This window comes from Lepidochelys kempii, chromosome 5 (assembly GCF_965140285.1).
Source record: "Lepidochelys kempii isolate rLepKem1 chromosome 5, rLepKem1.hap1, whole genome shotgun sequence".
In the NCBI taxonomy this organism is placed as follows: Eukaryota; Metazoa; Chordata; order Testudines; family Cheloniidae; genus Lepidochelys; species Lepidochelys kempii.
This window is the reverse complement of record NC_136384.1, coordinates 65,436,353-65,451,514: the sequence shown is the minus strand read 5'-3', so window position 1 is coordinate 65,451,514 and position 15,162 is coordinate 65,436,353. Positions and strand designations below refer to the sequence as shown.

General features: G+C 39.6%; 1 protein-coding gene across 3 annotated transcripts in view; it reads left to right on the top strand.

The window, feature by feature from the left end:
* Positions 1-12,096, top strand: part of SLCO4C1 (solute carrier organic anion transporter family member 4C1) — a 101,240-nt gene extending 89,144 nt beyond the window's left edge. For all 3 annotated transcript variants that reach the window (XM_073344597.1, XM_073344598.1, XM_073344596.2), the window contains 3 exons: positions 4,944-5,008; positions 7,470-7,607; positions 10,783-12,096. In XM_073344597.1, coding sequence (XP_073200698.1) covers positions 4,944-5,008; positions 7,470-7,607; positions 10,783-10,907 — 328 coding nt within the window. In that variant the 3' untranslated portion in view covers positions 10,908-12,096. The remainder of the gene's footprint in view (positions 1-4,943; positions 5,009-7,469; positions 7,608-10,782) is intronic.
* The last annotated feature ends 3,066 nt before the right edge of the window (positions 12,097-15,162 follow it).

Below are 15,162 nucleotides of genomic sequence, written 5' to 3'. Positions count from 1 at the left end.
GCTTATGCTCAAATAAATTGGTTAGTCTCTAAGGTGCCACAAGTCCTCCTTTTCTTTCTGCAAATACAGACTAACACAGCTGTTACTCTGAAACCTGTCACCTACGTTGTTGCTCCCAGTGGCAAGGAATGTAACTATTCTGACAACTTGCAAAATAAAGATTTTAAGTCGTTTTTATTCTTTTTATACAGGATCAGCTCTATAATCAAAATATATAAAGGAGTGCTTTGCACCTCCGTCTGCTGCTCCCTAGACTCTAATAATCACCGTGTAGTGTATAACCAGTTTTAAGCAGGTTAAGCCCTTTGAACATTAGATGAAGAGATTACTGTCATCTGTAGATTCTCTACTTTTTCACAACACCTTTTCTCTTATAAAAATAGAAATAGCTTCCTTTCCACTTGGTGGCACTACTTGTAGCACAAGGTTCCTTTTTAAAGGGCAGATCACACTCCATCAATATGAGAGGAAAGCTAAAGTCTGTTTATCCTTACACCATCCATAATCTCATTTTTGATGAAGCACCTGGCTTTTCCTGCCTCACTGAGACATGGTTCAGTGCCGCGTCCAACCCTATCTGAACACAGCTAATCTTCCCATCTGTACGTTACAAGCCAAGACAGTATCCAGAATGCACCAGATAAGAGAAAGTGGAGTAAATCCTGTTCCCCTCCAGCCTCCGATAGTGAAGACATTTCATACCAGAAACAAAAAGTGCATTCATGTGGTCTGTGAGGATGCAAAAGGAATTTAGGAATTATATTGGTTTACAGACCTCCAGGTGAAAACCTCATCAACTTCCTGGATGAACTCTCAGATATGCGGCCCAGTATGGTATTGGAATCCCCAGATTACTTGTCTTCAATTATCTCAATGTTCACATGGACAATCTCAATGATACAGTAGTACTTTGATCTCATGACCTATACAGAACCCATCAGATTCTTTCAGGTAGTCTCTGACCTATATATGTAACCATATATGGTATGTATGTTGAATCCTGTCTTCCAGCTAGGACTGCATATTGGAGATATCACCAGCATACCTCTCTCCTGAGCTGATCACCACCTCTTCCAGGCAGAGATCAAAGCCTTCCTGCTTTCCTTTTTTCCTATCAGGATAGAGAGCAATCAAAATTGATTTTCCCCCAAAGACTTCTGAACTCCCTAAGTTTTCAAATCTCCTTAGAACAAGTAACCCAAATACAAGGCCAAGGTGCTGATGAGTTGGTACAATAGTACAAATCACCTGTTGACTTTTATCATCAATGCTTTGGCCTCTCCTCCTCCTTCCCAAACTGACCAAGAAAAATAGTATGCTTCACAGGCGAACTACTGCCAGTGAAGTTAGAGTACCAGTAGTACAAAAGACACTGAGTCCCTCTGCTAGCACACAAACTGTACCGAACTTCACCACTGAAGCAAAGGAAGCAAAATGAGCCTCATTCTCTTCAATCAGCATGGCAGAATTGTAGCCAGCAGAACTATTTCTCATAGTTCTCACATATTTCTCATTGAGCCAGCTAATCAACCCAGATTGCATAACTCAAATACCAGACCCAAGCATCAACCACTTTGAAGAGTTGCCAACATACTTCATTGATAAGATGGAGTGGAAGATGATGATATTCATGCTGTCCACCCTATTATGTCATCAAACTGGTGACCAAATGTTGATTGTCAACTTCCCCATCGAAAGACCAACAAAATACACCTACCCGTTCAGGGCCAATGTACTAGGCAGATTGCTCTAGGGTAGAGATCTGCCCATTGAATGTTGAAGGCCTTTCACAGTCTATGTGCGGCTTCCTGGAGAAAGTGCTGAAGACGAACAGCACCAACATCCTCTCCCTCCAGGAGACCCATATTGCAAATGAAGAAAAAGACCATTGCTATAACATCAAGAGCTATAAACTTATAGCCAGCAATTACCACCCAAAATATGGGCTGGCAATCTACATAAAGCAAGAGATCAATTAATATTTGGTCCTACCTCCTACAGAGTACAATGAAACAACTGGAATCTCTGTGTACATTGACAAGCTTACTGTTCTTAACATATATACATCAGCTCTGCCAACTGCATAGGATCTATGCAGAAAATGTTGCAGACGAAGAACTGACACACTGGGCATTGGCAAATGATATGCTCCACCTTTTTGATGCGAAACGGTATGTCACTTTCCACTCTGCAAGATGGGGCAGAGGATACTGCCCTGACCTGATGTTCATTTCTAAAGAGGATACATTCCCACAATGCTGAAGACTTTTGACCATTTTACTGTGCACCTAATCACCCCTGCAAAGAAGAACAACTCCCATGGACAACTCATTGTACACCGGTGTTTCTCAGCAACTGGTCCATGGACTGGTGCTGGTCCCTGAGATCACCCTGATATAGTTTAGCAAGCTGTTCCCTGGTATCAAAAAGGTTGAGAATCACTTTTGTACACTCCTTTCTGGACTTTAGAGATCCAAGATCTCTTCTGAAAATATGACGTGTGTAGGGACCCAGAAATTGTAAAATCTCTCCTGGTATCACTGGATGTAGCAAGACGGAAACTGTGGCTCAAACAAACATGCCTGGAATCTGTTGAGACATCTGGGGGCTGCAAATCCCACACATGCCACTAGGTCGCAGTTGAAAGTCAATGCCATTGCTGCTAAACTTTTGTGGACATCAGAACAGCCAGTGGATAAACAGTATTACAGACAAGTCCGGCATCAACTCTAGCAGGTGTTCACATGTGCTTCATTGTCCCAGTGGTCTGGATTATTCACAAGAAGGAGATTGATCCAGCCATTGCAGCCATGAAACTGGGAAAAGCAGTGGGAAAAAGAGGACATCTACCACAAGTTCCTATGTAAGCTGGGTTCAGTGGCATGGAATTGACTGATGCAAAATTTCACCAACATCCTGGAGACTGGTAAAATTCGCTGCTTGTGGAGAGAAACACTCCTAAAGCCTGGAAAATCTGTGGATGACCCTTCTAGTTATAGGCCAATTTCCCTCTTGAGCACCAGCTACAAGGTGATGGAGTGTATGATTCTGAACTAAACTGGGCCCACATTTCAAAGACTTCCTCTTTTGAGAAAGTCTTCCACCATAAGTGACACTCAGAATTTGAACATCCTTCTTGTTCCCAAATCCCTGCCATACACACAGTCTTCCTACCCTACCCCAAACAGACTCCTGATCCCATAAAGGGAGATATGCTAAAGACTCCTAGAAATCCTCTGAGGACTTTGTGTTGCTATTGATTTTTATGTGGAAGGTGCTCTAATTCTGTGATGATGAGTGGCAGTATAAAATTCTAAGACAGGTACGTGCATGTTAACCACAACTCGGTTGTCTTGCCAGTCTCTGAAACTCAGATGGTCTTTGATCCTGAACACACTGTGCTAGAGACCCACTAGATTCCAAATTAATATGTAGTCCTATAAATGTGTGGGGCTTACCTTCCCATTGAAATGAGACTTCATTAATATCTCGTTAAAGCAGCTGTTCACCCATGCAGAGCTACAATATGGATGTTACTAAAAGTCATAACATTCAGAGCATGATAATTGCATCCCCGTTATACAACTTTTAAAGCCTCATGCCCAAATTTAGAAACAGTGCATTCACATTTTTACTATTTAAAGCTCACAAGTTACTTTAAAAGCACACCTACTTATAGAATAACTTTTTATACCAGAAAAAGTACTATTGTAAAGCTGAGATAGTGGTTTAAACACACTGCACTGTATTATCATGCTTCATTGCATTGACCATCTGTTCTTGATGCTCCAGTGTGAGTCCACATGGAAGTTGCATTGACAATTTGATTGTGTTAGTCTGGAGGCAGAGAAAGGGCAGCTGTGTTTGGATTGGGGAGAATAAGGGGAAAGCAATATTTGGTGTTTGTAGCATCATACTTCTCAAAAATTACTTGAGATTGCTCAAAGCCTGTCCCTTTCAGTCGTCAGTGATATAGATTTTACTGGGATGCTGGACTGTTAGCAGTAAGGTTCAATTAAAATGGTTTATTTATTATGCTTGCTGCTGCTTTTTGTGTTACCTTATGTAATGCAATATGCTGATGCAAGACAAAAATCTACAAATAAGTGCAATATCTACTGATTATACATTTAAGCATTAAAAAAAAACCCTATACCAGTGTTTCCCAAACTTGGGACACCGCTCGTTCAGGGAAAGCCCCTGGTGGGGTGGGCCAGTTTGTTTACCTGCCGCGTCTGCAGGTTCAGCCGATCGTGGCTCCCACTGGCCGCGGTTTGCCGCTCCAGGTCAATGGGGGCTGTGGGAAGCAGCACGGGCCAAGGGATGTACCAGCTGCCGATTCCCACCGCCCCCATTGGCCTGGAGCAGCGAACCGCAGCCAGTGGGAGCCGCAATTGGCTGAACCTGTGGCCATGGCAGGTAAACAAACCGGCCCGGCGAGCCAGGGGCTTTCCCTGAACAAGCGGCATCCCAAGTTTGGGAAACGCTGCCCTATACTATGTACTTAAGCATAGTCCCCTGCCGCATCTCCACTTCATAATGGTTAACCAGGACAAAAGTAATGTGTGTGATCTTGAGCTGAACCCCTTGCTTTGATTATCTTGTGTAAACACATTGAGAAAAGGACTATGATGATTTCTCCTGCCAAAGCTCTCTGTACTTTATTGCAGAAAACTAGTATAGTATATAATGCATAATGATATATTATGCAAGTTGATTTTTGTCTCTTCTGTCAAGTAAATTCTATTTAAAGTTTTTAGGTTGTTTAGAGTCCAGATATAGACCAAAAGTATTAATAGATAATGTCAATGACTGACTTTTTCAAAAGTCCAAGTGTAACTTACCAAAAAAAAAAAAAAAAAAAAAAAACCCCAAGATGAAAAACATCAGTTTAAGGTAAATTTATGTTTGATAAAGCCCTTAAACTGCAATTTTGTTTGCAGGTGTGTGCCAGACAAACAGCGTTCATTTGCTCTGGGAGTGCAGTCAGTGTTTCTACGATTAGTAGGTATGACTATTATCTGTTGCTTAAATACCTGTCCCAGCATAAAATGTCTAATTGGGAGACTTCCTTTTCAAATACTCAGATTGACTAATTTTAAAGAACATATGTATGAATGAATTTGTTGCAGTCTCTCTGTCTGAAAGATCAGGCCAAACTCAATCTCAAAATAGCTTAGAATTCATCATAGGAATTCAAATGTGGTACTTTACTCATTTTTAGCATTAATGCTGTCTTCTCTATAAATAGTTGTGCAAAGAGGCTAAACGGGTATGCCAAAGGAAATGAATCCCAGCTGCAGAAGAAGAGTATTTAAACTTGCATCCTGTTAACAAAAGCAACCCCACTCCTCCCCAAAAAAATGCAACTCCATTCTTTGAAAATTTTCAGGGATTTTAAGACTCCACCAGTCAAAAATTTGGTGACTCTGTAACACTTAACTTGATGATATTGAGTTCCTTTAGCCATGTTTGTTACATAATTTAACACTGATGAAAATGGCAGCACCTTAGAAGTTACAAGTAAAACGGTAAAGAATATATGAAACCTGCTGCAGTGTTTTGTGTCCTTATTTCTAAAGGGCATGTATGTATGTTTTAGAAGTCTGGCAGATAGATAATTTGCATAATTTAGTCATTCATTTACAAACCCCTTTTAAATAGTCTTTGCTGACTTTCTATTTTCTTTATTAAATTATTTTTTGGGGGTAATTGATGTCAATGCAGAAACAGTGAGACATGCCAGAGTATGGTTAAATGTGGAAGACGCAACTTTTACAAACTATTACACAGCAAAGAACCTCTCCAAGTACTAGCAAGTTCTACAAACCTGAGGGTGGGTATGAGCGCATTGCTCCCCTATACTCCAGGCTTGCATGAGGACCCTGGCAGGAAGTCAATGTCCCAACCCATTTACCTCATCAACACTGGAGGTAGGAGAGATAAGATGAGGGGCGCTCTACCCGGCATGAGACATGGAGGCATAGCCTCTTTCCATGTGATGTTGTACTCAGGGACTGTTGTAATAACTGAGTCTACAAATTTACTTTAATTATAAACTCAGCTGTAAAAAGTAAGTGAAAGTTCATAAAGTGTCACAGCCTTTCAAATTAATGTTGATGGGAAAAGTTGCAAAAGGGAGATGGAAAAACTAAATTAATGCAAACAAAAAGACCTAATATAATTCAAGGACTGTGTTAAAATCATGTCTGGTAAATAAGACAGTGTGGGAGTGGGAGTTAATGAACCAAAACTGGTGTGTTGGAAACTAGTTCTAATTGATGGATAAAATAATGAGGGAATAGGCTGTTCCATCCACAACTCCTTTTTGAGTCCTAAAAAAAAAAAAAAAGATTTTGGGGAGAAAAATTGGCTACTCGAGCAAGCTTCATCATCTGGCTGCCACCCCCAATGTCTCCTAGGATCCAGGTCCTTCATCATTCTGATCCCAAAAAGATGTCCTGACTAGACCAGCCCCTCCCAAAACACCTCCCAAATAACATTGCTCCTGCTACCAGCTCTAGCTAAATGTGAAATGCTACCTAGAATAAGATGAAATAAGAATTTAACCGACACAACAACTGCTCCAGCCAAGCTCAGCTAACTTTTCTCCCCGCCCCCAACAGACAGTTATTATCTTTAATAACTTCTAATAGACTGTTGCCAAGGAATTCCCCCCCCCCCCCAAAAAAAAAACAAAAACAAAAACCCTGTGATTCTCAGAGAATAGGGGAGTGAAAAGATGTGATAGAATGGAGATGGCTAGTAAAAATAGCATCAAGGAATTGGGGTTCCCTCCCCCCCCACCAGGTAACTGTTTACTGAGCTACATTTCTTAAGATCAATACACCAGATCATTTGGAACTGGAGTGATTGAGAGTACATGTGTGATACAGTGTTCCGTTATATATTGTACTGTTTGTTGTCACTTAGGAAAATCTGTTTCCAAAAACCCTGTCCACGTCTATCATGTGAAAGGGGATAGCTTATGTTTCTACATGAGCACTGTCAGGATTGATTGTTTAATTAAAATACTAATTTACATAATGAATGAAATACCTCAAAGGGCTTAAAATCTGTACATATTGGATCCCTAACGTATAGCCGCCTCTTGGGTGGGAGGGGACAACAAATGAGCACACAATATTGCAATGGGAAAGAGTAAATATTGATCAAGGACACTAGGACAAACTCCAGTTCTTATAAAAAGTACTGTAGTATCTTTAGCAGTCACACGGAGCAGATGGCACCTTAGTTTTTAAGGTGTTCTTTGCAAGAATGTACAGCAAGTTGCATGGTCCTCTATCTCAGAAGACCAAAGGGCTAAAACAAGCTGATGAGATTTGAATGTCTGGTTCTATAATTTAGCTACACCACACTTGATGCTTCAATTATCAACTTGACCCACCATCTTACTCTATGAATTCTGCTGATTCAGTTAAGACTCTTTGTACACTTATCTCTTCTAGGCACTATTCCTGGACCAATTTTGTTTGGTGTGGCAATAGACAGTAGTTGCACTCTGTGGGATGTTAATAAATGTGACATTAAAGGAGCCTGCTGGGTCTATGACAACTCAAAAATGGCCTACATGCTGATTGGTATAAGTAAGTGACTGCATATTTGATATGTACATTACACAAATGAGTGTTAAAATCTTTAATAGCAAAAGGCATAGCTATTTTGAATTTCACTGCCAGGTGACAACTGAGTAAGAAAATTAGTCTAATAAGACTATGTAATAAGTTTACATAGTACTCAGCACTTTGCAAATAGATAAGACAAGTTTCATTTTCTGAAGGAACTACTATTTACATAAGACATGACAGTCAAAAACCAGGCAAGACACAGGACAACAATTTGGTAGGAAGTTCGTGGGGATTCTTGACAATTAAAATAAATGAGGAGGGATTGTTTGAAGAGTTAGGTTTTTAAAGGTAACCTGAAATGGAGTTTTTTTCTTAGGTGGTTTGTGCCCTTTATAGCTTCCTTATGGATGAACAAGAGCCTGAAATATAGTAGGATTTGTGTGGTTGCCCTCCACCTTCCCCCATTTTTTTGGGGCAGGAGGGGGTTTCCTCTTGCTGACTTCCCTAGTTTAGCTGGAAGATTTTTAGAGGCATCAGATAAATATTGGCATTTTCTCACCCTGTAGTTATAATTAAACTTTTAACAAATACATATATTTTCTCCCCAGTATTAGTTTGGCATTGCAGTTGAATGAGAGTTCCAAAGAAGAACAAAAATAGACCTTTGAAGATTCTGACTAAAAGTCATTTCACCTCTCAATTAAAAGCTTTTCATCTGATTTTTTTAAAGGTACTCAGATACCTTTTGACTTCAATGATAGCTGCAGGTGACCATCCCCTTTGGCAATGAGGCTACCTATTTAGGTGTTTAAGTTTAACTACCAATATTTGAAAATTAAAGAAACAAAAACAAAAAACCAAACCCTCCCCACCAACCTTAATACCTTTCAAGCATTTTCTTTTTAAGCTATTGATTTTATTTAGGAAGTTTTATCAAGTTTACAAATCCTTGCCCTATAAATGACAGAAACAAAACCATCATTACATCAGCTAAGTCTTGTCTATACAATGTCTCTTTAAACATCAGATCTTCCTATTTAACAAGGTATTACCATCATTATGACATTTAGATCAGGCATATCTATCAAATGTTAAGTAAAAAAAAGTATGTGGTTTTTTTTGGCAGGTGAATAAATTTTGAGTATTGAATAAAAAGTAACCAAATATCTAAATATCTATCAGTTCTCTGTCTATTTTGCTGGGAATATGATTAGTGTGTTAATCTGTGTGTCTCAGTGACTTCCACCTCCCATTTTTAAAAACCATTCCTCTATGGTTTGGCCTTTTTTCTTTTCCAATGAGATGGTACTAATAGCCAACCAGCTACCAACAGATGACAGAATAATTTTTCATTTCTTCTAGTGTGACCATTCCCACTAGAGAGCTGCAGGAGGAGTACTAACAGATCATTTGGTAATAAATATCCAACATTTAATATTTGATTACGGATTATATCCCAGGACTCTCTAATGAATGGACATGCCCTCCATAGATGCATAAAATCTCCTCTTTCACCACAATTTCTTCGACATTTATCCCTATTCAGTCTGTCTATATTTTTTAACCTGAGTGGTGTGAGGTACCATTGAAACAGTATCTTCAAGAAATTTTCTTTTATTTTGCTACAGACTCAGGTTGCTGGTCCTCTTTTCCAGATCAAACCTCATTCCTCTGGGATAATTTCCCTGTTCAGGTGCTTCCCCCCCCCCCCCCCCCCAGTGTGTCAAATATGGACTTTTTTTCTTAGAAAAATTGTCTGCAAAGATTAATATAAATTAATCTTATTTTCCTAATTGACCAGATGCCATTGCTTCTAAAGTTCACTTTTTAGAAAACCTGTTTTATACATAAAGCTGAGAAACAAAGCCTGACTTGACAGTACTGGTATCATGGGAGAGTGGGCCAGTTAAAGTTAGTTTTGATCTCTAAATAAGTTAGACAACTTTCTCTCCTGAATAGCTGGCCAACTTTGTGTGCCCCATTGTTCTAATATTTGAAGCTCTCTGCTTCATGATTTGGATTGCGATCTGGATTACATTGTACATCAAGAGGAGTGAGGAAAGAAAAAGCATTGACGCAATAGTTTTCCCTTTGCACATCACCTTTAAGGAGGGAACTGAGGGAGGAAATAGAGGACACTTGATGAATGAGGACATGAAGCTAAGAATTGGAAAACATGGTGAGCAGGAAGTCAAAAGACCTGTGAAGAGTGTACTTGAGAGGAGGATGTGTATTCAGGAAGATTATTCAGAACATCTTAAATGAGAATGAGTTTCAGTACAGTGCAACAGGTGACAGGAAACCAATGAATGGACATAATCTGGGGCACTGTAGTTAAAGCAAGAAGGGAAGATTTTATTGTCTTGAACAATCTGGAGTGGAGGAGGAGAACAGAATTCCAATGAGTATTAAAGTTCTCACAGCAAGCGAGGACCAGAGGGCAGATGAGGGACCTGATCCAAAGCTCCTGGAAGTCAATGGAAAGACTCCTGCTGTTTTTAAGGGTCTTTCGATTAGCTATGTGGGTTAGCATGCTTTCTGCCATCAAGGGTACCATAGTATGGAGCCAAGTTTACATAAGACTTAACTTAGAAGTAAATATGTTTAGTTCTTTGCTTTATACCTTTGTGGCACTCTTATGAACTATGGAGTCACACATTTATAGCTTCCATAGGCCAAATTCATTGCACTCATCAGGAGATCATTACATCCCTGCATTTCCCCTTACATTCCTCTGTGTCTGAGGCTCTGTATGCTCCCTCACCGCCCATTATTATTTGTTTGGGAGATAAGTCATTCAAGTCTCAACATATTAAATTCTATTGGGAGGATGAACAGTGATGAGACAGGTATTGTTATAGGAATTAATGGGTGCTGTGGGCCAGGTGTTTGATCTGTAGACAGTTGCAGAGGTGCTTGAAGCTTGGGCTGTGCTGAACAGATGACAGGATCTCCAGATGTCCCCCACCTTTTGGTTGTCTGATTTTCCCCCCCAAGTCAATAGTTTTGTAGTCATTGATATCTAGCTAATTTTGAAATTGATCAAATGAGATGTTCAAAAGTTATGGCATAAGAGACAGAGATGCCATCAAGTTGAATGTAAAGCTTTCATAAGCGCTGTCAAATAACATTAACTACATTTATTGAAAATTGATCTTCAACAATAAACAATTTCACTTTTCTTCACATAAAGGTGCAGCTTGTAAAGTCATCACTATCCTTTTTACTGTCATTGCATTCTGCTTATATAAACCGCCACCAGACAGCTCTGCGACTTTGCAAAAGGATACTGAAATGGCGTCTGCTGTGCACATGTAAAACTGTTATGAGAAAACCAGGAACTTTAAAAGAAACCAAGAATATACACAGCTACTGAAAGATAAGCTGTCAGAGAGCTTCATTTGCAAGTGCAGCATTATCTGAACTTGATTTAGATCTTAAACAGCTTTAAATGATTTTAAATATTGGTGGATATTTTGTGTAACATTAATTCAAACTGAGGAAATTTTATATTTCAACAATGTATCCCAATCAAAACTACTGTAAATAGAGGAAATGTCTTACAATTCATTGAGTTAAGCAAATTGCAATATTATCAGTAGAACACAAGAAAGAGGACATAAAAAGCCGAACTGGAATACCAAAAAAAGGTGAATAATTGTTACTGCCTATAAAGGCAACGGTACACCCTAAGAAGACAGACTTTAGGACAACAAAATAGTAAATGGGTGTGTTAAAGGGAGCTGTCAATGTTTACTTTAAAATGGTAGGAATAATATGCGCCAATGTTTTGGGCTACTAAACAACATTTAAGGTTTGATTGATGTAAATTTATACTGTAGTTTCTTGAGTAGGAAGAAATAAAAAAAACAGGCACTTCTGTTTTCTAAATCTATTTTGTACAAGTTAGGTTAAAAGTTTAAATTGTGATTGTGATTAAATTTGTAATCTTTACTTTTTTCCTACAAATATATTTAAGAATAGTTTTCATTATAGGAAAACTAACAAACTTGTAATTAATAAACATTTGTTCAACTGGGTGCCTTAGTATTTGAATTCAGACTATATCCAAAAGGATGATGTCAAAATATTCTTGTTACATTTTTTTAGAAAGATTCATCTCTCATAATATACACTCTGGAAATTTTGAAAATGAAATCTGTTTTCTTAAAATGTTTTACTTGTTAGATGTGTGCTAGCTCATTATTTTGAGGTTACTCCTAAGTGCTTCTGCACTAATTATTTTCCAAAAAAGGGATTTAATTATTTTTGTTGAATACAAATGCACAACGAAAGACTATACAAACACATTGATAGAAGAAAGTACATCCAGCCGAGGCCTTGCAACCTTGAATAAACCTTTAAAATAATAGGATGTGTATCTGTAGAAAACTTAAAATAAGGTGTACATGTCTTAGTAAACAACAATTTTTTAGTGTTAAATTTTTACATGCAAATTATTCTATTTAAATATTGTTTAACTGCTGTGAAATAAATCTATTTTTAAATCTGGTATATAATGCTGTTTTTTTTTGTAAATGCATATGAGATGTTATTTGCTGGCTTCAAAGCTGCTGCTTAACTTTGAAGTACCAATAATGAATTACATCTCCTCCTTCTACCTAAACTATGTGCGTTTGTGTACTTTCTGTGTCTTGGTACTATGATGGGTACACTGACCCTTTGGGATTCAGAGGAGGAACACTTTTGTGTCAACAGCCCCTGCCACCCTGCGCTGGATCCTGGGGAAAGAAACCCACTTACCCTTTCTTATGGGCCTTTATCAAAGACCACTACTAGTTGGTAAATAAGAGGGTTTGTTTGGCAGATGGATCCTATTAACCTGCCACTGAGTAACCATGTAACCTGGGACTAGCCAGGCATCCACAACTAAGGACTGTAGCTCAGAGAGCTGGAAAGTGTAATTCTTTGCTTTAGACTAACTCTTAAAGACACAGAAATGGAATCTAAGATAGAAGATCCACCATGAGACCCTCTGTTTTCTGTTGGACTATTCTATTAACATAAAATAAACACAGCAATCAGGAATGTGATATATGCCATCATGTGCCAGCAATGCCCCTCTGCCATGTACATTGGCCAAATGGGACTCTATGTGAAAGACTAAATGGACACAAATCTGACAGGAATCATAACATTCAAAAACCAGTAGGAGAACACTTTGATCTCTGGTCACTCAATAACAGACCTAAAAGTGGCAATTCTTCAACAAAAAAAACCTTCAAAAACAGACTCCAGTGTGAAACTGCAGAACTGGAATTAATTTGCAAACTGGACCCCATCAGATTAGGTATGAAGACTGGGAGTGGTTGGGTCATTACAAAACCTAAACCTAATTTCCCCAATACTAATTTCCCCCTACTGTTACTCACACCTTCTTGTCAACTGTCTGAAAAGGGCCATTCTCATTACCACTTCAAATATTATTTTTCCTCCCTTGGTATCCTGCTGTCAATTGAATTGTCTCGTTAGACTGACCTCACCTTTTCATGTACTTATATGTGCTCCTGTATTTTCCACTCTACACATCTGATGAAGTAGGTTCTAGCCCACGAAAGCTTATGCCCAAATAAATTTGTTAGTCTCTAAGGTGCCACAAGGACTCCTCATAGTTTTTGCTGGTACAGACTAACACGGCTACACTCTGAAACCTGTCAACCAGGATGTGGAGAAGATACCTTCCACCCCATTTATTAGCCACAAGCATCCAATGTCTTTGTTGGGGGGATGAGAGTGTTTTTGGTCTAATACTTGCCCACAGGATAATGTTTACATAACTTTTTGATTTGCATAATTATCAGTGTGATCCCATATGGTCCCTATGTTCCCTTGCACATAGTGTGTGAAGGAGCAAAACCAATTCTGAGCAGAAAAGGGAGAGGCAGGGATGTGCTTGTGGTTAAGGCTGTGGGCTGCGACTCAAGTTCAATTCCCAGCTTGGCTATGGACTGCCTGTGTGAACTTGGGAAAGTCACTGAATGTGCCTCAGTTCCTCATCAGTAAAATAGGGATAATGCTACCTCTCTCCCTCCTGTTTGTCTTGTTTATTTAAACTGTGAGCTCTTTTGGGGCATGAGCTGATGCTTACTATGGATGTGCATACTGCTTAGCACATTGGGGACATGGCAATACAAGGAATTAACAATAACTAAAGGATAAAAGTGCAGGTGGCTGCACTAGATAAACTTATCAAGGTCCCTTCCAGGTCTACATGTCTATGATTCTATGAAGCATAGAGGAGAAAGTGGATCACACCTTATGTTCCTCTTCTGAGGAAGCTACCTGCACCTTCAGTTGCCATGGGATGAGTTGCCCAGGCAGAGAAGGAAGGAGTTGTACTGCAGATGCACAAAGACTCTTTCTTCTCAAAAGTGTATAGCTTGTTGAATATTTAATCATCAGTTGCACTGCAGTAAGTTCCCAGTACGTCATGTGATCAGCCAGAGACAGTGCATATGCACTACAGAGGATGAATGAGTAGCAGCCCTCCAGTTCTGCAGTAGTGCCTGAAGTAGCATGGAGACCCAAACTCCATGAGATCCCCCGGGTTTAGCTGTCCTTTTCCTTTTGACCTTGGCTTCTTTGGCCAGGCCCTCTCTACACTGACCCACTTCCATAGTTACAGCTCCACACTTCTCGAGGTGACTGTAAAGTTACCACTCCAAAAGCAGTGGAGCTTTCCTGCTAAGACCTCCTTTTCTGTGTGTTTTTGAGAGGGGGGGGGGGGAAGGATGATCCATTGTTTGAGCTGATTCATTCTTTTATATCTTGCTGTAACTCCCATCTGCCGTCTCCCCATTTGTTGTATCTAAATGTAGATAGTAAACTCTTTGGAATACCTTAACTCTTGCTATCTGTGCTACAAGTCACCTAGCAAACATTTTAGATAAATGTAACATGAAATTTCATTTTTTAACATGTCACAGATCTTAGTAAGCATCCCCTCCTGGTAACCCACTAGGATTGTTATGAAGGGAACACAAACCGCTGTGCTCTGGACCCCAGGGTATTTCAAGCTCCTAATCTCAGGGACCCTCGGCACACACTCATGGCACAGACCTTTTTTCTGGCATCCCCACCCTCTGAGTGTTGGAGCTTGTTGTCAAACTGCATAGCCCCACTTGGCGCAGTGCTGACCCTTCAGCACTCCCTTCAGATTCCCTACAAACACATCCCTCTCCCAGAACACTATCCCAGAAGTGTGAGGCTTCTGGTTTACAGTTTAGCTCTCTGAGGCATGCAGTAGTTCTGAAGCAATCAACACCCATGCACTTTTCCCATCTAACATCTTAATGCTCTGTTGTTTTAATCATGTAAAGCACAGGAAATTACAGATCACACAAAGCTATACAAAACATCCTAAGCATAAAGTTCCTCATTAACTCACCCTTCACTTGTGAGTCCTTGGGGGAACCCTCTGTGTTCCATCAGCCAGGTAAGTAAAGTCCTCCACCCCCTTTCCTACCCTGCTACTACCCTTACATAATCTGGTGCAAAGGGCACTCTTCCCCAGTTCCTCCCTATGAGTCTCTTTATAGAGTCTGCTGTGGTC